The sequence below is a fragment of the Mustela nigripes genome, chromosome 11 (genome assembly GCF_022355385.1).
Source record: "Mustela nigripes isolate SB6536 chromosome 11, MUSNIG.SB6536, whole genome shotgun sequence".
Taxonomy (NCBI): Eukaryota; Metazoa; Chordata; class Mammalia; order Carnivora; family Mustelidae; genus Mustela; species Mustela nigripes.
Genome location: NC_081567.1, coordinates 21,583,159 through 21,608,307, shown reverse-complemented (window position 1 = coordinate 21,608,307; position 25,149 = coordinate 21,583,159). Strand labels below are relative to the sequence as shown.

The following is a 25,149-nucleotide window of genomic DNA, read 5'->3' as shown; positions in this document are numbered from 1 at the left end:
ACCACCCTAACTACCTTGTAAGAACAGCAGGACCAATTTAACATCTCACCACCACTCTCCATGCCCCTGCCGTAAAGATGAAGACATTTAGCAATATCACGGTAGGGGAAGCAGCTGGTTTGCCCTACTGTCCAACCCCACTCCCAAAATGTTTTGTTTTGTCCTTCCTGTTAAAATGAAAAAAGTCGCAGAGGCTATAGGGACCACCCCATGTTTTGGAATATGAACAGCCCCTCCATTTTGGGGTGGGGGTCTAAGCACAGCCTTCTTTACCCAAAAGGATGCCCTGACCGTGGCTGGAGAGAGGGGACGAGCGCCCGGTACTTACATCAGAGGCTGGGCCTTTGTCGGCACCTGGGCAGGAGAAGGTGACGAATTCATGGCACCGCTTGTGCACGACGAAACAGCAGACTGCAAAAGAGAAAAGAAGGGTAGGAAGTTGGGGGGGGGGGGAGAGGGAAGGGGGGGAGGGGGGGGAGGGGGGGGGAGGGATCATTAAACCTGGACTTCACAACAAGAAAGGTCTTACAGCAGAATGAACAATGGCTTCAGCTTCCCCATCTTGCCCTTTGCGGCAACCACTCTGCTGTGGCATCCTACAAATCCGTTCAACTTCTAAAGGTAACCCGGGTTCAGAAGATCACAAATGCTCAAAATTCCACCCCCTCCCCAAAGATCCCTTCAGCTGTCAGGTCTTGTGCTGGTTTTGAAACAGGATGTGGTTTCTTAGATCGGCATGAAATAGTAGTCGGCTTGGGTTTAGGTCCAGAATGCACAAGGAGTGCATATATTTAAACACTAGAATCATGCTCAGAGAGACATGCATGATACGAAGGGCCAGGCAGAAAATCAGAGTGAGCAGGCATGGCAGACCTGTGGCCCTCTCTCACCCAGAAGCAATGCCAAAGGACTGCAAGAATGGAGGAAAAACCTGCAGTGTGTCTTTGTTACTCAAGTAGTTTGCAACCAAATACACCCATACATATATTTGAACGTCAATGAGTTAGAGGCAGCTAGAATATGGCTCCCCCACCTGGCGGGGGGCGGGGGGCGGGGAGGTCAGAGACTATATATATAAATATATAAATATATAAATATATATATATTAAGACTTTATTTATTTATTTGACAGAGAGAGATCACAAGTAGGCAGAGCAGCAGGCAGAGAGAGAAGGGGAAGCAGGCTGCCCGTTGAGCAGAGAGCCCGATGCGGGGCTCGATCCCAGGACCCTGAGATCATGACCTGAGCTGAAGGCAGAGGCTTAACCTACTGAGCCACCCAGGCGCCCCAGTCAGAGACTATATTAAATCTACTTTCACTAAATCTAATTGGTGGGATCCTGGAGGATCCCATGCTGTAGAACCACACAACCAACTCAGGATCTTTCCAAAGAACATTCTCAGCAAATGAAAACAGGCCCGGAAAGCTCAAGACGACGCCTCGAAAGACAAGGGACCTGGGCAACATCACAAGAAGACTCGACCTGCCCACCGATCAAAGTACCAGGAAGTACTCCGCCACCTATGAGGTACTCTTGCTGAAGTAATCAAACCCGAATCAGTGCAAGCCTTTTGATCCAACAGCCAATTTACAGAAAATGCAAGTGACAGAGGCAAGTGTTAAATGACATCACAGGGAAGCAATCAGAAAAAAAGAAATTTTTTTAATACACAGCAATGCTCCCTCCTCTGTTGCCCCCCTCCCTGCTCACACGTGTGCTCACGCACACTCTCTCTCTTAAATAAATAAGTAAAATCTTAAAAAAAATAATTTGGGGAGGCATGTAAGTGGCTTGGTTGGTTGGTTGGTTGAGCATCTGACTCTTGATCTCAGCTCAGGTCTTAATCTCAGGGGCGTGAGGGTAAGCCCTGCATTAGGCTCCACACTGGGCATGGAGCCCACTTAAAAAAAAAATTCAGTATGACAGGAAGGAGAAAGGGAGGATTATAGCTGGAATAAAAATTAGTCATGATTGATCATTACTTGAACCCGAGTGATGGACACATGAGGATTATTACGCTAAGCTATCTACCTTAATAAATGTTTGGTATTTTCCACAATACAAAAATTCTTAAGTTCCCATGTTTGGAAACCAAGAAGAGGTCCAAAGGGGCCAATTTCTTTTGCCTTTGCTTACTCCCCTTTCTGTTTTAATAGCTACTGCATTTTATAAGTCATATATGCTTTGTAAAAAGATATTTGTGTTGGGGCACCTGGGTGGCTCAGTGGGTTAAAGCCTCTGCCTTCGGCTCAGGTCATGATCTCAGAGTCCTGCGATTAAGCCCCACATCGGGCTCTCTGCTCGGCAGGGAGCCTGCTTCCTCCTCTCTCTCTCTCTCTCTCTCTCTCTCTCTGCTGGCCTCTCTGTCTACTTGTGATCTCTATCTGTCAAATAAATAAATAAAACCTTTTAAAAAAAAGATATTTTTGTCAAATCGTGAACACGTGTCCGTGTGTGTGTGTGTGTCCCTCTGTTCCTATAGGTCTATGAATCTTGAGAGAAATTTATGAACAGTGGTCAACAGAAGCCAGTGTTGATTATCTCTTGGCAGTAGGATTGCCGATCATGTGAACCAGACCGATGACATCTGGACAAATCCGCCACAATGACAACTCTGTGACCTGAAGTCTTCTTGAACACCATCTCTAGCCTCGTTCTTTCTTTCTTGTCTAAACACAACCTCAAGTACATCACTGGAACATAATGTCCTTGATGTGCTCTGGAGATATGGCTATGACACACAACTATCCTTGAGCATCTCTCCCAGATGTAATACCAACACGGACTCCCCAGCTTCTGCAGCCATAAAAACAAGTCCTATGGAGGGGTGGAGGCGAGGTAGAGATCTACTTGTTTTGCAGCCACACACTTGTTTTGCTTCTGTCCTTAAGTCACCTTACTAAATCATTTCTTGTCAAACTGGACTTGGCCTTGTTCTTTGGAGGTCATTTTGCATAGAGCTCCCTTTCACAGAACACCCATCATTTTCACTTTCGACCTTACATTTTTCTACATCGTTCAAAACGTTTACCAGGAGTATAGACTAGTTACATAATCAGCTAAAACAACCCTACTCCCATTTTGAAACAAAATCAAGAGTCAAAGGTAAACACGGGTCAGGGGATGAAAAATATTACTGCCCAGTTTGGAAACTCGGGGGTTGGGTGGGGAACCGAATGGGCATGGCTAAAGAAGAACTTGGCAAACTAGAAGTCTAAATTGAGGGACTGTCCCAGAATTCCCCAAAACGGGTGGGAAGGAATCAAAGAAATGCTGCAAAACCTGTACAAGAGAGCCAAAAATGTAATACCCATCTAAAGAGATTCAAGAGAGAAGAGTGAAGGTGTAATCAAAGGAAACAGAAAAAGGAAACTCCCCGAAGCTGAAGAAGAATTTGAGTCATTAAACTCTAAGAAATTATCAAGCATCCACAGGAATGAAGGAAGAAAAGAGTGAGGTGAGGGTATCTGAGATCATTCCAACATGTCCAGCAGGGGCAGGAAGAGGACAGAGGGAAGATTACCAGCAACAGAACAAAAATAGGTTTTTTTAATTATTTTTATTAACATATCATGTATTATTTGCCCCAGGGGTACAGGTTGGTGAATCATCAGGCTTACACATTTCATAGCACTCACCATGGCACATACCCTCCCCAGTGTCCATAACCCAACCACCCTTTCCCTACCCCCAGCAACCCTTAGTTTGTTTTGTGAGATGCAGAGTCTCTTATGGTTTGTCTCCCTCCCGATCCCATCTTGTTTCATTCTTTCCTTCCCTATCCCCAACAAATTCCTCATATTCCTCTCAAATTCCTCATATCAGGGAGATCATATGATAATTGTCTTTCTCTGATTGACTTATTCCATTCACCATAATACCCTCTATCTCCATCCACGTCGTTGCAAATGGCAAGATTTCATTTCTTTTTACAGCTACATAGTTTTCCATTGTATATATAAGAACAAAAATAATTTGGCATCAGATTTCTCCTCTGCAGTTCTGAATTCTAGAATATGATCAAGCAGTATCTTCAAAGGTTTAGGAAAAGTCATTCTGACCTAAAACCTCATACAAAGCCAAACTGATATTCCAGAGAAGGTCCAGAGTAAAGACATTTCCAAAATACAAGGACTTAAAAAACTTACTTCCAAACTATGGAAAGAACCTAGATGTCCATCAACAGATGAATGGATCAAGAAGATGTGGTATATATACACAATGGAATACTATGCAGCCATCAAAAGAAATGAAATCTTGCCATTTGCGACAACATGCTTAGCGAAATAAGTCAAGCAGAGAAAGACAACTATCATATGATCTCCCTGATATGAGGAAGTGGTGATGCAACATGGGGGCTTAAGTGGGTAGGAGAAGAATAAATGAAACAAGATGGGATTGGGAGGGAGACAAACCATAAATGACTCTTAATCTCACAAAACAAACTGAGGGTTGCTGGGGGGAGGGGGTTTGGGAGAAGGGGGTGGGATTATGGACATTGGGGAGGGTATGTGCTTTGGTGAGTGCTGTGAAGTGTGTAAACCTGGTGATTCACAGACCTGTACCCCTGGGGATAAAAATATATGTTTATAAAAAAAAACTTACTTCCCACAAAAGAAGTGCTAGAGTATATACACCTCGCAAAACAATAACCAAAACAAATGAAAAGGGGTAGAAACAAAAGTGGTGAAAGAAAGGACAAGAAAACAAAGAGGGAGGGGTGCCAGGCTGACTCAGTTGGTAAGCACGCAGACTCTGGATCTCTGGGTTGTGAGTTCAAGTCCCATGCTAGGTGTAGAGATTACTTTAAAAATTAAGAAACTTTAATACACACAGGCACACACACACACACACACACACACACACACACACACACACAGGGAGAGGAGAGGGGGAAGAAACTAAGTCATAAGAAATGGAGGTGGGAGAAGGTCCATAACATGGAGATGCACTAAGAGTCTTGTCTCATTCCTCAAGAGGTTCTAGATATTAAGAAACCCCATGTAAGGCATTTTAAGTTTGAATATGCGTGTTAACCATTGAGAACAAAAAGGGCACCTAGGGGTCGCCTGGGTGGCTCAGTGGGTTAAGCCTCTGCCTTCGGCTCAGGTCCATGATCTCAGGGTCCCTCATCGGGCTCTCTGCTCAGCAGGGAGCACATGCCCTTCCCACATGCCCCAATTTCATATAAATATTATTCTTTTCTTTTTCTACTTTTCTACGACATGACTTGCACTTTAAATTCTTTAATCCATCTGTAATTTCATGCCACCTGATGTGCACTGGGAATCTGCTTTGCCACTTTTTTTTTCCCGAATAGGTAATCAATTGTCCCAATACATTTTATTGAATAACCAGTCCCTTCCCCACTGATCTCAAATGCCAACTTTATTATACCCTAAATAATTATATACGCTGGGGTCTGTCTTTGGGCCTTCTGTTCTGCTCCACTGCTCTGTCTTGGAGTACAGCAATATGGGTTTTAATTATAGTTGCTTTAGAATATGTTATATCTTGGCAGGGCAAGTCCTCTCTCATTATCCTTACTTTCAACATTTTCTTGGCAATCACTGCGTGTTTATTCTTCCAAGTGAACTCTAGAATCGGTTTACAAGGCTTTTAAAAATACCAGTGGAATTCTTATTGGAATTACGTTTAGGCAAGCCCCCGGCCCAAGCCTCACTGACAAAGAAACACTCACCGGAACATTGCCTGAAATTGTCTCAAACTTAGTAATTAAATTCCAGACAGCTGACACGTTCACCACGAGTCTTTCTCTGAGGAATAGGGTGTCCCCTTGTTAAAAATCTGACTTCATGTGTCCCGGCCAAGTCTTTGATTTTCTCTATACATTTCTCACTTCGTATTAGAGGAGGGAACCTTTTTTTAGGTGATTGTGATTTGGACATTTGTTTCCCATTTTGTTTTCCAACTGGTGGTGGCTGACACATAGAGAAGCAATATATTTATTTTGTACACTTTTTTTTAAATTTTTTAATAGGTTTTGGTGGGCTTCTGATTGCTTTCCTTGAGTTTTCCAGGTGGAGAATCACATTAGTTCCATTTACAATATTTTCCCTTTACCCTCTCTGATAGATAAGCCTCGTTTCTCTCCTAATCTTCCTCCCTCTTCTCTTGTTTCCATGTCGGTAACTTTCAGAACACTGTGGAACAAAAGGGAGCAAAACAGTCCATTCTGAGCTTTTCGCAGCTTGACTCCTGCCGCACTCTTCTCAAACTAACTCTTGCCATTGTTATTTGCCTTGGAAACCGTCCATGGTGTTCTTCTCAATATGTGTCCCCCGTGCGTGCTCACCTGGGATGATGAAATATCCCTTCTCATGCCTTCCTCGCCGTGTATTATTAGGGAGTCTCGCTTTTTATTTTTTCCAGAGGTTTGTCTTGTCCCCTTCATCGTCTGTTCTATTATTCTACCATTAGATAGTCTTTTTTTTTTTTTTTTAAGTAGGCTCCACAGCCAGTGTGGAGCCCAACACAGGGCCTAAACTCATGGCCCTGAGATCAAGACCTGAGCTGAGATCAAGAGTCAAAAACTTGGGGCACCTGGGTAGGTCAGTGGGTTCAGCCTCTGCCCTCAGCTCAGGTCATGACCCCAGGGTCCTGGGATCGAGCAGCCCCGCATTGAGCCCCGCATCGGGCTCTTTGCTCAGCCGGGAGCCTGCTTCCCTTCCTCTCTCTCTGCCTGCCTCTCTGCCTACTTGTGATCTCTGTCTGTCCAATAAATCAATAAAATCTTTAAAAAAAAAAAAAAAGAAAAGTCAGAAACTTAGCTGACTTGAGCCACCCAGACATCCCCTTTTCTACCATTAAAGACATGGATATATTTCTCAGTTCAACTGCAGTTTTTTTCTTACCCCTACATTATTCATTGCTATTTGTACTTTTATTTGTCCCGCTTAGTTTAATTGTACTATTTACTCATATTGTACGTGTATGAGTTCCTGGTTAGGAGTATGAATTTGGGAGTCAGACGGCCTGGCTTGGATCCTGCAACATTTGCAAACCGTAATACTCGGGTGCATTCCCTTTTCCCCTGTGCCTCAGTTTCTTCTCTGGAAAATGAGGGTGATAACAAAGCATCCATATCATAGGGAAGTTGTCGGAATTAAATGAGTTAATCCAGGCTCGGAACTGTGCCTGGCACGTCCTGAGTATTCAACAAAGGCCTGCTGCTACTTACTGTTCTTTCTCAAGCGCCTTGAATGAACTGCTCAGTTCACGTATTCCCACCCTTCTTCATGAAAAATTAAAGATTTTACGGGCACCCGGGTGGCTCAGTGGGTTAAGCAGCTGCCTTTGGTTCAGGTCATGATCCCGGGGTCCTGGGATCGAGCCCCACATCGGGCTCCCTGCTCAGTGGGGAGCTGCTTCTCCCTCTGCCTCTCCTCTTTCTCCCCCCTAGCTTGTGCCCTCTCTCTCACTCCCTCTCTCAAACAAATAAATAAAATCTTCAGAAACAATTTTTTTAATTAAACGTTTTAAGGCTAAAAACCTCCCTCACCAGTACAGCATTGGTGGCATCCTGTGTCTTTTTTTTTTTTTTTTAAGATTTTATTTATTTATTGGACAGAGGGAGAGCACAGGTAGACAGAGAGAGAGAGAGGAGGAAGTAGGCTCCCTGCGGAGCAGAGAGTCAGATGCGGGGCTCGATCCCAGCACCCTGGGATCATGACCTGAGCCGAAAGAGGCTTTAATCCACTGAGCCACCCAGGTGCCCCGGCATCCTGTGTCTTAATACAGAGTTGCCACTGTTAAGCTTTAAACAGCCAGCCCTGCTACTTTTCTTTATAGTCTTGTAGTCAGTTAGCCCATCATGGTTCTCATTTCTTTCTCGCCCCTGGGACTGTTTAGAGAAGCTGTTTCCCACCACCACCATTTACCAGTCATCTTGTCAGTCTTTCTTCCAAACATCTAAACCATCCATTAAGGTCTTCAACATCCTCAGTCCCTTTGATAGAGAGGGGAATCCGCTCTACTTTCCTGGCATCTGCTCCAATTCCAATATATAAGTGGTATTTAGTAAACCAGTACTTTGTGAGTGAATAAACAAAAGAATGGATTACCATCAGCCACAGAAAAAGAAGAAAGCCCGGTCAACCTCGTGGTGCACGTAGCTCCCAGCTGGCCTTGCAATGACCACCACCATGGACACGGACGGGGGTAGTGGTACTAGCCACTGTCAAGGTCTCTTGAACGCAGCCATCCAGTGAGCCACGAAAATAAATAATCCATCCTCAGCAAGGCAGAATCAAAGTGCCAAGTGATTTGATTATCCTGTAGGGCACATACCCTATGGAGAAGCTGGGAACATACTGGAAAGCTGATGAGCTTCTGGTGCATGAACTTCCTGTCTACACTGTGTTTATCAAAGTTGTGCAAATCCAATTCCCCATTAACTAAAACACTATAAAGAAAAGTAGTAGGGCTGGCTATTTAAAGAAACAAACTAAATCCTTTTGTGATACAAATAAACACCCCCTCATTTCTGTTTGGCAAATTCAGGGTAAAACCAGTTTTGCTTAAATAAGAGACAACACTTACTGAGCTGATGAAAGTTGCACCAGGTCCTACTTTCAAACAGGTACCTGGTAGGAGCCAAGAATTCCTCGAGGCTTCATGGTTTATTCAACAGCTCTTTGCTCTGCAGAAGTTAAAAGCCTGCAGCCTACAGCCTTTGGAAGCCAGCCTGTAGCCATGCTTTATTAGGATGACACAACAGAGTCACCAACTCAAATGCTAGAGGCCAGGTGAGCAATGACAATGTCTGAGAATGCAGGCAGGACCTGTCTAAAAGGGGGAACTGCCACTCAAATCCAGAAGACAACGAGATAAAGCTCCAGCTCTGTCCACCTCCACCCCTCCCTTATTCCGTGTTAGGTCGGGAAGGTCCCTGGCCAGCTTTGTATGCGGAAGAATGCCTTCCCCCCAACCCTCATCAAACATATCCACATCCAAATCCCTGGAATGTAGAGATGTTACCTTGCATGGGAAGAATGGACTTCGGGGGGCGCCTGGGTGGGTCAGTGGGTTAAAGCCTCTGCCTTCAACTCGGGTCATGATCCCAGGGTCCTGAATGTGGGATCGAGCCCCACATTGGTCTCTCTGCTCAGCAGGGAGCCTGCTTCCCCCTCTCTCTCTGCCTGCCTCTCTGCCTACTTGTGATCTCTGCCTGTCAAATAAATAAATAAAATATATTTTTTTTTAAATGGACTTTGCAGGTGGGATTAAATTAAGGATCTTGAGATGGAAAATTATTCTGGATTATACTGATGGACCAATGTCATCACAAGGGTCCTTACCAGATGGGGCCAGGAGGGTCAGAGGAGGAGATGTGACAACAGAAGCAGAGGTTTCGAGTGATGACGCCTTTGCTAGAAAGGAACACAGGCCAGGGAGTGTGGGTGGCCTCCAGCAGCTAGAGAAGGCAAGGAACAGATTGTCCCCTGGGGCATCCAGAAGGAAGGTAGCCCTGCCCACACCTTGATTTTAGCCCCATAAGACCCATTTTCAGACTTCTGACCTCCAGAATGATAAGATTATAAATCTGTGTCATCATAAGCCACCGTGTTGGCACTAACTTGCTACAGCAGCCACAGGAAAACAATGTCCCAGTTGATCCCAGAAGCAGAAGACCCAGGAAACTTCTCCAGAGCATCTGCCGCAAGAACGCCTTGGGACGCCAGCTTCGTTTCGCACCACACCCCACCCCCCAAGTCCCGGTTCTAGCCACTGTAACTTATTCATTGCATCCCAAAAGGACTGAATCAAGTCATCAAAATTTCTTTTTTTTTTTATTTTTCTCTTTGGAGTTGATTCTTCCCTACTACCTTATTCTCACTGGGGTCTCCAATGGAAAGCGGACATTCCTCCAAGCAGCCTTTGTCCGGGAATCCGCATGCCCCCCGGGACAGAAATCTCAGCCCTGGCTGCAGGTATCTGTGGTGAGAAAAGAAAGAGACGGGGCCTCGGGCCTTTTCTCAACTCCCATCTGTCTCAGGAGGCCTCCAAAACAGCCAGCTTTCGAGGGAGAAAATCCTGTCTTCTGCCAGGAGTTCCAGGCCAGGCCCGTGGGATCCATTGGACGTAGGTGTGAACCCACATTTCCCAGCTAGAAGCTGAAGCTCTTCACCCCGCCTCGCGGAGACTCTGTCTGTCTTCTCCAAAATGGGAATAAGCATCTACTCTCAGAAGGGCTTTTGCAGAAGCTCTAATGAGACGACAAACACAACGAGCGCAGTGGAAAGGGTCATTCGGGTTGGAGCCACCAGCGGGCAAATCTCGCTTTGCAAAGACTGGAGAGGATCTCTTTTTCCTGTGGAGTCGAAGCTGATCCACAGGCATGGAACTCGGCCTCGCGCCCAGGATGAGGCGGCGCTCCCCCAGAGGTTGTCCCGAACCGTCTCTGCCATCCAAGGCCTCGTTTCCACCCAACCCCTGGCTCCCTGGCTTTCAGAAGACCGACCCAACGCGGCCATGCCACTTGAGGTCACGAAGGGCCGTCACATCCAGGCTGTCACCTGAACCACGCCACAGCCCTGTGAGGACCATGTGCTGACCTGCGTTGGTATCAACAGGGCGGCTGATGCTCAGGGAGAAAGGACGTGCCCAAGGGCACCCAGCGTGTCCATGGCATCGTCTGTGTTTGAAACCGGGTCTGTCTTCCTCTGGAGCCCACACGCCACTTAACACGGTGTCGCTGCATTTCTGTTTGTCATCTCCCTCACTGTTCCAGAAGAAATCCTCCCCCGCTTTCCTCACCCCCGCCATCCAGTCAGTTGCTAAATCCTACTGAATCTTCCTTCGCAACATCTTTTGTGCCATATCTTCCCGTGCGTTCCCCGCTGATGCCACCCTAACTGTCCCTCGTGACTCAGACAGGCACTCCTGTCACCGAGCCTTAACTGGGCTCCCCAGAAACAAAGGAGTCCACCTCGACAGCTCACCCCTAGGCGCCGAAGTTTTCCACAGCCTCTTCCAAAGGAGACGAGGTTACCCGTGTCGCTGTGAAATCTGAATGAGACGTCATGTACAAATGCACAGAAGTGAGGCACCTGGGTGGCTCAGCTGGTTAAGCATCTGCCTTTGGCACAGGTCGTGATTCCGGGGTCCTGGAATCGAGCCCCGCCTCAGGCTCCCTGCTCAGCGGGGAATCTGCTTCTCCCCCTGACCCTCCCCACTCTCGTGCTCTCTTGCTCTCTCAAATAAATAAATAAAATCTTCATTTTAAAAAATGCACAGAAGCAGGACACAAAGTAAGTGCTCAACAAAGGTTCATTTATTTCCTTCGAGGTTAGAGGGGTTCGCCAGATAAGCCTGGCAGCCATCCTGCCTGGATTCGACACCAGGCTGTATTTATCAGTTCTATGACCTTGAATGAGTCCATTGACCTTTTTGTGTCTCCGTCTCCTAGCCTAGAAGATAGAAATATCAACAGTACTTTCCTCACAGAGTTGTTACAAGGATTGAGTGAATAAATCTAAGCATAGTGTATGGACACAACAAGTGCCAAACAGATACTAAGTATTGTCGGTGAGATTCCTACCTGCTGTCCTCTACCCCAGTGAGCCTATGCCCTCTGAGAATTATTCATGCTCTGAAAATTCACTTTTTATATTACTTCCCTTCTCCGACACATTCCCTGGCTGCCCCGCTGCCGGAAGCTGCATTGTCCAACTGGTCCCATGGGGTTATGCCAATTTAAATTAATCAGGTAAAAATTCAAAATTGAGTTCCTCGTTCACACTAACCACATTTCAAGTGCTTAAGAGTCACATGTAGTGAGCAAGTACCATCTTGGACGCTCATCGCAGAAAGTCGCGTTGGACGGCGCTGGCCAAAGGATAAACAGTGCGCGGTGAGAATTTCTTTTGAAAACGGAATGCCATGCTTACGGTTTCAAACGCAAACACTGCAGAGGCGCACACAGTTGAGAATCACTACTTTACTCCATCATTGGAGGGAACTGTTCTCTCCAGTTTCTTGTGTGTCCTTCTAGAAATATTCCTTGCATATGTGTGAGCTCACGTGATACCTATATGTGGAGTGAGACATTCTGTATTTCCTTTTTGGGTTTTTGGTTGTTGGTTTTTTTTTTTCCCCCTAAATCTCTGTCCCTTTTGTTTTCCCCACGTGATTCAACTCTGTACCACAGGTTCTCAGCCCTGGAGACACTGAGTCCCCTGAAATTTTTAAAAACATATCAGGGCCCAGGACCCACCGCCAGAGATTCTGATTAAGCGCGAAAGGGTGCAGGGGGCAGGGACCGGGTAGGGGGGCAGTTGGAGGACAGGTACATTTAAAAAGCCCCCCAGGTGATTCCAATGCTGAGAAGTATGTTGATCTGCACCCCCACTGAGGCTTCCCCCCAAAACTGACACATCTGCAGGCCTGTTCCGGACCATTCTGGTCCTGCAACTGCATTTTATTCTGTTTCTTTACCCGGTCTCACAGGGAATTCCTAAAGCTCTGAGGATGGTGATTTCCTCCCGCAAGAGGGGGAAAAGCAAGAGCAAACTTTGTTTATCAAGAGCCAAGCCCTACGGAGGTTGGGGGTTCAGAACACAAAAGCAGAAGCGCCAACCACGCTACCCAGTCAGCAGTGGCAGGAAAGGAATGTTTTCCTTTAGAGCGTTACCAGACTTATTTAACTAAGCAAGATAAAGCAGTGGAACCAACAAGAAGGAAATAATGGGCCTCAGAAGTCAGTAAACCCATGAGAAGAAAACCACCCCCCCCCCTGCCCTTCTACAAACCCCAGGGCAGGACAGCAGCTGGGAGCATTCGGCTGGTTCGGATGACACGTGGAGGCTGTTCTCGACCCCTTGGCCTCTCCCCTTTTGATCAGGCCCCAAAGGTGGGGGCAGCAGGACATAATGGCATGGCCTAAGTGAAAATATCAACATCCCTTCATTCACCAGGCATCTCTAGCCCTAGGAGCGCACGCAGATCAGAAGAGCTGCTCCCGAAACCAAGTATTGTGGGTGTCTCTTTTCTCTGCCTAACCAGCGTCCATCCTTTGTGTCTCTTCCCCTTTGGAAAACTGTCCCCTTCTGACCCTCAATTGCGGCGACCCACCTAAGGTGGTCTTCACCTTCTGGCTCCCGGAGGGTGGACGTAGGGATGGGCATGAGACGAAGCTCCCCAGGGAGAATCAGTTTCAGGACTTTTGCTGGAATTATTAGGAAAGAGGATGTTCTTTCCGGAAGTATTGCTAAGCTGGTAGGGACTGTGTCCACATCTGACACCTTTATTATCTGTTCTGAGAGTGAGTCCAACAACGAGAAAAGCAGAGCTAAGAGATCTCTGATGGCCGCATATGAGCACCTGGATCCACCCAGGCCTGAATCCCCACCCCTCAACATTTCTACGTAAGTCCTAAACTCCCTTGTTGCCTAAACCAACTTGAATTGGGTTTCTGTTCCTTCAGACCAAGGGACTTCTGACTAATAAACCAAAAGGTGAGAAGCTGGAGACTGACTGGTGAGGTCCCCTATTCTCTCCTGTTTTCCATGTATTCCTATAAATAAACTCTTTCCTTTTTTTAATTAGGGGTCTGGTATTAAGAGCACTCAATTCAATCAGTCTATTTGGGGGAACCGAGGACAGGTGGGGATATAGTGCCTCACTCTTCCCTTAATTCCTATAAATAACGCAGCCCTAGAAGAAGGGGAGTACACCTAAGAGTTTGCTCTGTAAGGAGATACACCAATTGACAAGTCTCCTTTATCCACAGACACCTGTTGCTTGGGTTTCTTTTCTGTAAGTGCTGGTGGGATGGGCACAAACTCCTCGCGGGATGCAACTGTGATTTACACCATCTGCCTACTTCTAGCTCCTACCCCTGCATGTGAAGGGGTGACCACAGAGCCCTAAGGCCAAAGCCTTTCTTGACATGACAATGAGTCACATCCACCAAATTGTGTCTTGGGAGCTGGGTGACTTGAAACCCAGAAATAAATCAATTCCTATCAATCTCAGTCCCCCAAGTCACTCTATTTAAAAGCAAATAGAAAGCTGAATTCTCTAGCTTACAACTCTGCCAGCAGTTTGGCTGGGGGTGGGGGTGGGGCGTGGGGGGGGGCTTCTATGTGAGTATTTGTAAAAATCACCAAATCAAAAACAGGGCCATGGATGTTATACAGAGTATCTGTTGGTTTTGCCTGCCCAGCACGCACTGCCCCTTCTTCTGGGAACTGGCATATTGATTTTCCTTTGGGAAACCAGCCCTTCTCCATTGTACGTAGTCCTGATGTGTCTATCAGTCAAGGCTGCAGCTCTCCCCGGGACAAGGGCTTGGCCACGTGACCCAACATCAGCCAATCACACTCTTTCTCCTAGGAATCTGATTCTTGAATCAATAGTATCACCTGGCAAAGGTTGCTCAGTTCCTGCCATCTAGACCTGAGAGTGGCCCTGAACCCTATACTTTCTAAGGCCTGGTATTGTGCGAATGTGGTACCCCTGATGCTTCAGCTGTTTTTTGTTTTTTTTTTAAGACAACTAGAGTCCATTTCTGTCACTTACAAAGAACCAAACAACCCTAGTCACTTCAAAGACATCTGATCTCACCCCATCCTGATGCAAGAATCCTTCCTATGACACCCCCAAGAGACGGTCCCAAGCTTTCCTTGCACACCTCCAGGACAAAAAGTTCTCCACCTCCTACAGACAACTCTACTATTCTGAAGTTCTTAAAACCGCACAGAAAGGGGGCACCTGCGTGGCTCAGTGTCTACCTTCGGCTCAGGTCATGATCCCGGGGTCCTGGGATCGAGCCCCGTGTCGTGCTCTCTGCTCAGTGGAGAATCTGCTTCTCCCTTTGCCTCTGCCTCTACCCCTGTTCGTGCCTGCTTTCTTTCGCTGTCTCTCAAATAAATAAACAAAATCTTAAAACAAAACAAAACAAAACAAAAACCACGTGCTTTTTTTCACTATCATATCCTAGTGTTGGTACTTAAAGGAGCTCAATGATTTGACTGACTGGTAGAGATTTGAAGCCAATGACCATGCCCCCCCCCACACACACACCTGCTTCCCCTGTACGCCCCCTTCCTCTCCAAATATTCGGGTCTACAGGACAAGACCTTCTCACCATCATCCCAGGTGCTCTGACGCCCAGTAAAGTCATAGCAAAAATGTCCTCATGATACTTTCCACTTGCTTTCTGTTTTACTTGAATGAGACAAGCTCACGGTGGAAGATCTACACACAGAAAAGCAGGAAAAAAAAACAAAACACCACACCTAGAAGGAAACATGAAATGTTAACAGCGGCGGTGATCTCTGGTTATAAGGACTTGCGGGTTTTGTTCTTTTAATAACTCTGTATTTCCTTCGTATTTTAAGATAATAAAAGTAAACATAAATTTTAATCAATTTCATGAGGTTTCATCTAATACAAGAGAAAATATACCATTCTAGATGTATAGTTTGATGAGTTTTTGACAGATGGGTTACACCCGCGTAGTTGGCACCATGATCAGGATACAGAACGCTCACACCACCCCAGAAGTGCGCCTGTGCCCTTTTCCAGTTAAGGCCCTCGCCCCACTCCCCACCCCCGACATCCACGGAGCAGCTCTCTCCTAGTGCCGATTAATGGAATCATACAATATGGACTATTTTGTGTCTGCTCTCAATCAAGAATAACATCTTGATTAGTAATGATTAATAATGCAGTTGTCGGTATCAGTAATTAGTTCATTTTTACTGCTAAGTAGTATCTCGTGATACCGTTCCTCCAACATTTCTTTATCTGTTCATTTGTTTGTTAATTGATGTTTGGGGAGTTTTTTATTTTTTTATTTTATTTTATTTTTATTTTTTTTGCCCCCAGTTTCTGGCTCTTCTGAATAAAACTGCTGCAAACGTTCATTTATATGTCTTCGGGTGGATACACAATTTACTTTGGTTAATGGAGCCGCTGTGTCATACAGGAACTCTGTTTAACTTTGTAAGACAGCCACTTGGCTTCCGAAGCTGTGTACCGCTTTATTTCTTAGAATGGAAACAATCCAATACATGGCTTTTTTTTTTTTTTTTTAAATCTGCCTGTGGGGGTCTCAGCAGGAAATGGAATTCACCCTAGATGTTCAATTAAAGACACTAGCAACTGTGGAAAACTGTCACCACACCTATGGCTATAATCTAATGAAACTGGGTAACAAGAACCGAGTGAGCACTGGGACCAAAGAAGAGGGGCCACCTGCCGGGAGCTGTCACGGCGGAGGGAGCCCAGAGACAGAGGGAGGACGTGGAGGGGGACAATACCTCAAGCTCTCCCTCCTTCCCAGCCCCAGGCTCTGCTTGCCCTCTCCCACTGGCCTCACTCACACAAAAGTCAGCCCAGCAAAGGAGCCCAGGAGAGGCGGTGCACGGAAGTCTACGTCCCAGGACCCCGGACAGGGCAGAGAAGGGCGGAGGATGGCGGTCTTGGAAAAAGCATCAGAGAATAACTAGACAGTGTCCGTCCTCGGAGGAGCAGAGGAAAAGAACAAAGATCAGATTCGCAATTCTCTGAGACGTCGGCACTCACAAAGCCACAGGGGTCCCAGGGGGTGAAACCCTACTATCACCATCCCCACCACAGCTAGAATGACTACCTGACTCTCACTACTCCTGCTAAGAACCAGAGCAGCGGGTACGTTCCTGAGCGCTTACTGTACCCCAAGCGCATCTTGAGTTTACTGGGCCATCCCAAGTAACCTTCAAAAGTACCAGAGAAGAAAGGAAGTCAGTTATTATCCCCTATTTTACGTTTGAGAGAACACTCAGACCTGCTCTCGGGACTCCAGAGGATGGCTGAGCCCTAACCACGACTTACCCCGTTGTGCAGTGGACAAGCCACTCTGTGTCTCAGTCTCCTCCTCTGTGAAGAGAAGGTCTTTCTATCCTCTCCATCGGGACCGCTGGGAGCATTTAACGCAACAGGGGCAGTTCGGCAAACATGTTTTTGAGCCCTGGGGGTCCCAGGCCACCTTGGTCTCTAACCTCATGAGGGCTGCAATGATCCTTCCAAATAAGGAAATGGAGATTCCTAGGGAGCCACTCGCCCATGAGTAAAGATCTAGTAAGAGGCAGAAGAGGGACGAGACCTCACGTCTACCGGTCTCCAAAGTCATAGTCTGCCCTTGAGGGAAGGAGAGGAAGGAGCAATGAATGTGCCAAAGGTGTGGGTTTGGCGCCTTCACTTTTCAGACCCGCCTTCCGGCACACACGCAGTTTGGCCCCAGGATGTGGTTTCGCGTTCAGAGCACAGCTTCAAAGCTCCCAGGCACCCAGCCCTGATGTGTTTCCCTCCATCGCCAGGCACTTCTCTCTGCAGAACCCTGGGCCCCAGAGCCCAGGACGTGGGGCAGCTACCCTCTCCACTCCCAGCGTCCTTTGCTGATCTCCCAGAATGTATACGCGTGAGGGGCCAAGAGGTGTTTCCACCGCTTGGTGCCTTCTCAGAGATGCCATTAACCTTTGGCACCTCGACTGATTTCCCCAGAAACCCGACAAGGGCTAAACACCAATAGGAAAGCTTCCCGCAGTCTCGAAACTCAGCATTCCCGTCACGTCTGAACACCCTGTCATGGGAGCTACACTCATCCTTCCATGCACTCTGAAATCTCTTCTGCTTTATCCTCTGCCAAAAGGTTCCAATTTTTCTCTCCTGGCATTGACACGATGCAGAAGGGAACATGTGAGCCGTGAGGGCTTCAAAAATAGCCTGGAACTTTTCAAGGAAGGGGACCGTAGTGGGATGACAGGCAAACTCTTCTGCATAACAAAGCGCTGTGTCCCCAGAGTCAGGCACAAGCCCTCCCTTCCCCACGTACACACTCACACGCCTGTCAATCACTCCCTGAAATATCATCTCTGTGGGAGGACGAGAAGATAATGGGATGATCAATGAAGCTCCGAGGGGACGGGCGGGATGGACGCCATCCAGTGGCAAATTCTTCTACTGACAACAGGTCAGTTCGGCTTGGAGTTAACCCAGGGTGGTGATAAATGATGATGATGATGATGATGATGATGAAGGAGAAGAAGATGGGGAAAGAGGAGGAAGAAGAGAGAGAAGGCAACAATAGAAGAATAACTAAGAAAATGGATACACTGTCTACTATGTGCCAAGCGTGGTCCGAAGCTCTTTACGTAGATGAACTCATTTAACCCCCATCAGTCGATGACACAGGAAATATTACTAAAAGTCCCATTTTACAGATGAGGAAAATGAGGCATGAGAAGTTAAGTAACCTCTCAGTCGGTGACTGTTGGGCCAAAACCGAGGCCACCAGATGGCAGACGCTTTGTTCTTACCCACTGCCTCCCCGCATATACTTACCCCCCACCCACCGCAAAGAACCACTCATCCCAGGTCACCACCGCAGGGAAAGGAGGGTGAAGAACTCCTTCCTCTGGACCCTTATTCCCTAGAACCAGCTTAAGAGCCATAATGAGCCTCAGCATTTATTAAGCTCTTCCTATTTACCAGGCACGTCCCTGAGTGAGGACTTTCACTCTCCCAATAACCTTTCGCGCTAGGCGGCCGTATTGTTCTCCCCTTTCAAAATCAGGAAACTGAGCATCAGTGTGCTGCTTTCCCCCCACTCTCCCTCCTAGATCCATCCTTCACCGGACTCTGCTGTCATCTGAGCCCAGCGAGGCTGACCCCTGCAAAATTAACCCATTTTCCACCTGGGCTCAGCCAATGGGTGGGACCAACAGGTGACTTGGAGAGAATAGAGGCTGCGGTATTTCTTCCCTTTGCTCCTTGCCTTGATGCTGCCTTTGGGAAGCAGTTGCCTCCCTCCAGGACCACCGTTCCTGCGGGTGGTCCCTTAATCCGTAGCTCTACAGGGCCCTCCTCCACTTGCTTCTTCCTCCCAACAGGTGTTAAACAATCCCATCATTAAGCTTTCTTCATGAAAGCCACCCCAGTGATTTCTGCTTCCTGCAGGGATCCTGAGAGGTACAGTCACAGAAATGGAGCAACTTGTCCAGAGTCACACCGCTGGGAAAAGCCAGATCTGACAGGTGGGTCTGAGCTTGGAGTCCATGGACTCATGCACTCTGTCAAGCAGCCTTCCGCAAAACAGGAGGCACCAGTCCTAAGTCCTCTGAAGGCAAGGTCAGTAACATCAAGGAATCAAGCAAGTAGGTAAAGTACAATAGGGAGTGGTAGGGACTGAGGCAAACTGGAGAGCACACAATCCACTTACAGGTAACCATGTGGAAAGGCTAGCACTTCAACCACTGTGCGCAACACCAAACAAAAAGGAGCTCTATGACTATTTCTTACATTCTTCCAGAAATCGCGCTGCTCACTCTCCAGAAACCTCCTGCTGCTAGAAATTGTTCCTGACTGCTCCCTAAAGTTCTATGCTCCTCGGTCCTATTCCGAGCCCTGCCCACACAGGCTTTCAGATCAATTCTCCACTTCTAATAGAGTCAGGCAACAAAGATAATTAATTCTCTGCCTCCAAAGCCTGCTTCACCGACCCACTGCATTTTCTCCAGATCGCCCCCACCACCCTATGCCCCCCCCCATACACCACTCCCTGCAGGTGAGGACAAAGAAGCTGCTTCTGTGCCCTTGTCATCTGCTCTTTGGGGGCTGGGAACCCAGCCACAGCTGTCGTCCAAGGGAAGGACGAGAGAAGGAATATTCGGATTGGCTGCCCACAGTCTGCAGCGTGGCGCATCATCTGCACTGTGGGCAGAAAAAGCCACAAGGATTTGTATGTGGGAGAGGAAGGAGTCACTCTGTGCCAATGACCTTGAATGAGGTCCGGCCAGCTGCCGCTGTGCAGAGCAGAGGCACCCAACCCCTCACTGCCCCTGGAGGACTATATCACAGCAGGGGCTGCAAACCAGTGGCCTTTGGGCTCCTGGATTCCCCCTGCATGGGAACCATGGCCAATAGCACAGTAGGAGAGTTTATGATTTTTAAAAATCCAAGTTGCTGGCTTTTCTTTCCAAAAATTAGAAGTTAGAGCAACAATGGGTCCATATTCTCCTACAGTGATGGAGCAGTTGGACATAATCCGCTAATATGTGAAGTCCAAGAGGGCAGGGGATTTCGTCTGGTTTGTTCAGTGCTGTATCCCCACGTCCAGAACAGGAGTGGGCACATGCGCGATGCTCAATGAACACACTCAGAGTGAATGAGTAATAGCTTCCTTTTGAGACAAACTTGTATTCTCCATTTCACAGAATCCCCACCCGGCTTCGCTCCCTCCTTAAGTTCCTTTCCAGGCCCCTGCCGAAGGTCAAGATTGAGACCCCCAACATCTAGTGAGAGATTTAAAGGCAGGCAGGACACAGTCCCCCTCCTCCTCGGAAATGAAAGATCAGCAGAGGGAATCACCACTGTCGTCGTCATCATCCTTTATGGAGAGAGCACCACGAGCCAAGCATCTTCGAGATGTTCTACGCATATTGGTTCCTTGAATCCTCCTGACGGCCCTGTGGTAGGTCCCGCTGCCATCCTCCCCGAGCAGAAGAGGAAGGCGGGGCACAGGAAGAGGAGGGAACTTATCCAAGATTCCGCAGCAGCAGGCGGGGGAGGCAGGATTCAAACCCAGGCGGTCCAGCCCCACAGCACATAAAAATAAACACCAGAGGGGCACCTGGGTAGCTCAGCGGGTAAAAGCCTCTGCCTTCGGCTCAGGTCATGATCCCGGGGTCCTGGGATGGAGCCCCACATCGGGCTTCCTCCTCTCTCTCTGCCTGCCTCTCTGCTACATGTGATCTCTGTCTGTTCAAATAAATAATAAATAAAATCTTTTTAAAAAAAAATAAATACCAGATAAGAAAGCCCGATAACAGAGATCTCGCAGCTCTAGTCTTCAGAGCCCTAAAGAAAACGCTCCCAGCGCAAGAGATAGAATTCATGACTTGGTGGCCAGAAGCGGTGACGGACCGGGTTCATTTGCTGCACCTTCAGCTTCGGTTAGCGGGAGCCACGTGGAGCAGACTGTCCAGAAGCCATCTGAGAAGGTGCTTCAAACGTTGTGTACCCCTGAGCCTCTGCTTAGTGGCTAATGATGCCCCCACGGGCCCCTCAGTCTCGCTGGTAAGTAATACGGCAAGTCCCAGAGGGCATCAACACGGACATCTGGGCTTCAGAGGCCGAAAGAGGGATCTCTCCTGCTCGGCCGATCTGCTCAGACCCAGTGCCTCCGCCGCACGGCTTTGCGGTGCCAACGGCATCTGAGAGGGAGCTTCAAGTCCAAGGACTGAAGTCGGCAGCTGGAGGAGGACAAGCCCACGCTAAACACAAGTCTGGCTGCGGCGCGGCGGGCGGACGCTCTCCGTAGGGGCAGCTTCCAGAGGAAGAGGAGCAGGAGAGCAGAAGGGTTAGACCACAGCAGCCGGCTTCAGCCGGAGTCTCAGCTCTACACTCCGCACCGGCTACAGCGCCCTCCGATGAGGCAGCTCCTCTCTAACGGGTCTCGGTTTCCTCATCGGCACAGTGGAGCCGATCAGATTTTTCTATTTGTTCGGGAAGCCATTTGTTTATTTATTCATTCATTCCCTGCACACCACGCGTGTACTGAATGTCGGTCAGGTGCCAGGCGGTGCCCCTGCCACCCTGCCCAGATATCAGGGTAAATGATAAACGAGATTGCTGAGGTCCTGGCCCTCCCGAAACTTCCGGTTAAAACTCCAGTCCCGGTTCTCTCGTGTAGAATGGAGAAAACAAGACCTACACGTTGAAAGGTTACTTAGAGAAGTTACTCGATTTTATATAAATTAAAAAATAGTGATCGTTTCCTTAAACGCTTACCAAGCGCCAGGCAATGCTCTAAACCAGAGGTCGGCAGACTTCTTCGAGGATGAAAGAGTGATTACGTTCCACCCCGAGAGATCACACGGTTGCTGTCGAGAAAAGATGCCGCTCTGTCCCTGTAGCGCAGACGCGGCCGCAGATCCCACGCAAACAGGCACCGCTGTGTTCCCACAAAACTGTGTTTGCAAATTCAGTCCATGGAGCCATAAGCCACAGTGCCCCACCCCACCCCCCCGACCCCCAGCCTAGACCCGCACCGTCCAGGAGAATCTGGGGCAAGGACAGAAACCTTCCAGAACAGCGTCGTCCACCGAAACAGCAGCTGGTGTGACTGAGAATCTGAATTTGGTCATTTGATTTAATTCTGCTGAAGCGTGAAGCTGGAGCAGTGCAAGGGGCCTGTGGCTACCGTATCTCGCCGGACGGGTACAGAGGCCCCGTAACCCCTTCATTCCTTAGCATGGCCCCAACGCACACAAAGTGCAAGCACGCTGTCACTCGCAGGTGCATGACGAACCAGAGGGAAGGTGCTGCTCTGGTTTCTGGTGATGGTGACGGTCGAGCAGCTCTGATGAGCGCCGCCCTGGGAGGACCCATCCCCCTACATCATGTAGACATCACCAACAGCTGCTTGAGACAAAATGAGGAAACCGAAGGCCTTTTGTGGCAGCCCCAGGAAGCCCTTGGAAGTCCTCGGAAACACACCCCTCGCTAACCTTAATGAGGCTCTTCCCCAGGAGAGGCCAAGCCACCCCCCTTAGATCACACAGGCAGAGGAGTGCTGGCAACACTCCCCCTCTCTGGGCCCCCCAGTGACATCAGAGGAGACCACCTCCCTGCACGAGGGGGATGGCCTCCAGGCCCCAGCTGAAACTGCCCTCCCCATTGGTGCTCATGATATTTCGAGGGAAATATCAAGCTTGCCACTCCTAACTGATGGGCGACAAAGGAAGAAGCATCAGAGGCTCCTTTGGGTTGTTTCTTTCAATTTTCAAAATGAACGTTTCAACTATCCAATGAACCCCACCCTGCTTCCGGTTCTGCTCTAGGCTACTAATAAGGGCTACCATTTGTTGAGCGTTTGTATGTGCTGGACACTGGAGAAGGTACAATAAATATTCGTAGCTATGTAGAAATAATCATAGGTTGCCCCGAGTCGATGCTTAGCACTCGTACTTCTGTGAGATCGCCGCATATTCCTCGCGGAGCCTCAGTGAGGAATCATTCTCTCCGTTTTGTTTTGTTTTAATTTGTTTTCTTTTATTTTGAGAAAGAGAGAGACACACCACATGCTGGGGGAGGGGGAGAGGGAGAGAGAATCTTAAGCAGGATCCACAACCAGCACGGAGCCTGATGCAGGGCTCGATCTCATGACCCTGAGATCACCTGAGCCGAAATCAAGAGTTGGAGGTTTAGCCAACTGAGCCACCCAAGCACCGCCATTGTGTCCATTTTAGAGATGAGGAAACTGAGCCGCGGAGGGCAGGGGGAGCACACCTGGGCCCTCACAGCTCAGAAGGGGTACAGACTAGATTCTAGCTCTGGTTTGTCTGACACTAGCTCTGTCATCCTAGGTCTGGACTGCCGAGGATACAATGGCAGACAAGACAGAGGTGGCCCTGCCCCGATGTGAAAGACAGACAACAGAACGGGTCGTTCGAGTGTGAGTCAGAAGCACAGGGGTAGAGGATCTAAAGCCCAGGGGAGCACAGGCAAGGGAATCTAACCCAGACTTGGCAGAGGAAGGTCATCAGGCTAGAAGTCCCGTAGAAGCGAAGCTCCAAACGGCAGGCAGTTCACCAGGCAAAGAATATGCCAGAGAGGGGTCCAGAATAAGGAAAACATATGCAAAAAGCCAGAGATGTATACATCCCTACACCAATCCCAGTGGCCAGGAGGATGTGGTATCCTCCTTGGCCAGGCTAGGCTACACAATCACCCTGAGAGCCAAAATGAGAGTTAGCTACGCCTCAACCACAAGGACCAGGATGGGAACAGGTGGCTTCCCAAAGAAAAGCCAAGTGCAGTTTCATGACTGAACGGATGCTGGCTGGGCAGAAAGAATGGATGTCCCTCTACCAAGCCCCCGGGCCCCACACGCTGCTCTTCTGGGTCTCTGTGTGGACCATCTCCTTATTTCTGCTTTTGCCGACTCTGAACTCTTATCTCCAGTCCCAACTTTACTTCTGAGGGATAACCTTTGGCTTTCCTCACTCTCTTAAATTAGGCATTTCCATTTGGTGGTGCCACTCAGATGGTGCCACTCAGACCCGAAACTCAACAGGCTCCAACCATGGCCACCCACCACCTGGTTCCTCTGCCTGATCTCTCTGTTTTAAACCATGAAGCCAATGAAAATGATACTGAAAACTTCTACAGAGACTCTCAGGTGAGAGGTACTCCCATTCCCTGGATGCAACGAAGTTGATGGAAGATGAGGACCCACCAATTGCCACTGCCTCGTTAGGGAAGAACATGCCGGAGAATGAAACAATATATGAGTAAGCAGAGTTGTGATGTGGACAGACTCCAATGGTTGCTCATCACCTGAATTCCTGGATCACACCGTCCCTGAAGCCGGTGTCCCCAAGATTCCCAATTACGTGACCGAATAATTTGTTTCTCGAGTTGCAAAACCATCATTGGCAACTGAAACACTACGATGCTGTAGGTACCTAAAATCAGGTGACCAAAGGAAAGGGGAAGAGCCTGTGCATGAGACAGAAAAGTTGCTGCCAGAAGACAGAGAATCACACCAGGCATCACAGAAACCAAAAAGGGGAAGTTTGAAGATTTGACGACCATCAGTAGTGTCCAAGGCCACAAGGAGGATGAAGACATAAAAGGCTATTAAATTTAGCTGGGATCTTGGGCAATTGTTTGGAATTATCCCAGAAGCCAATCTTAAGATGCTGGCTGAAGTACAAGCAGTTTGTTCGAGAGGTGAGCCCAGAGGATGCCAATAGGGAGCCGAGAAGTAAGACAGGGAGGGGAAAGAAGCCAAGGATGCACTTCTAGGCCAATTCCCATCTCTTACTGGTTACGGGGAGCTCCTGGGTTGGGGAGGGGGCTTCCCTTCCAGCCTAGCATGCTCTGGACAAAATGAGCCAGAGGCCAGAGCGAGCCCTCAGGAAAACAGATGCAGGTGCTTCCTAGCAGGGGCCAGGGCAGAAGGCAGTGAAAAGCCATGAGCACCAACGGGTCTGCCACAGCACGATTCTCTGCACCTCAGTGTCCGCATCTGTAAAATGGGGGGGGGGGGGGGGGGGGGCCGCAGAAGAATCTATTCAGGTATAGACAGAGAAGAAACACCGGCGCGGTCCACCGGTCCCGCGGGCGAGCCGGC

The 25,149-nt window shown here is 48.3% G+C and overlaps 1 protein-coding gene across 3 annotated transcripts in view; it reads right to left on the bottom strand.

Moving 5' to 3' along the window:
- PRKCB (protein kinase C beta) overlaps window positions 1-25,149 on the bottom strand; it is a 322,986-nt gene that overhangs the window by 186,333 nt on the left and 111,504 nt on the right. For all 3 annotated transcript variants that reach the window (XM_059415142.1, XM_059415140.1, XM_059415141.1), the window contains exon 3: window positions 329-411. In XM_059415142.1, the coding sequence (XP_059271125.1) occupies window positions 329-411 (83 nt within the window). The remainder of the gene's footprint in view (window positions 1-328; window positions 412-25,149) is intronic.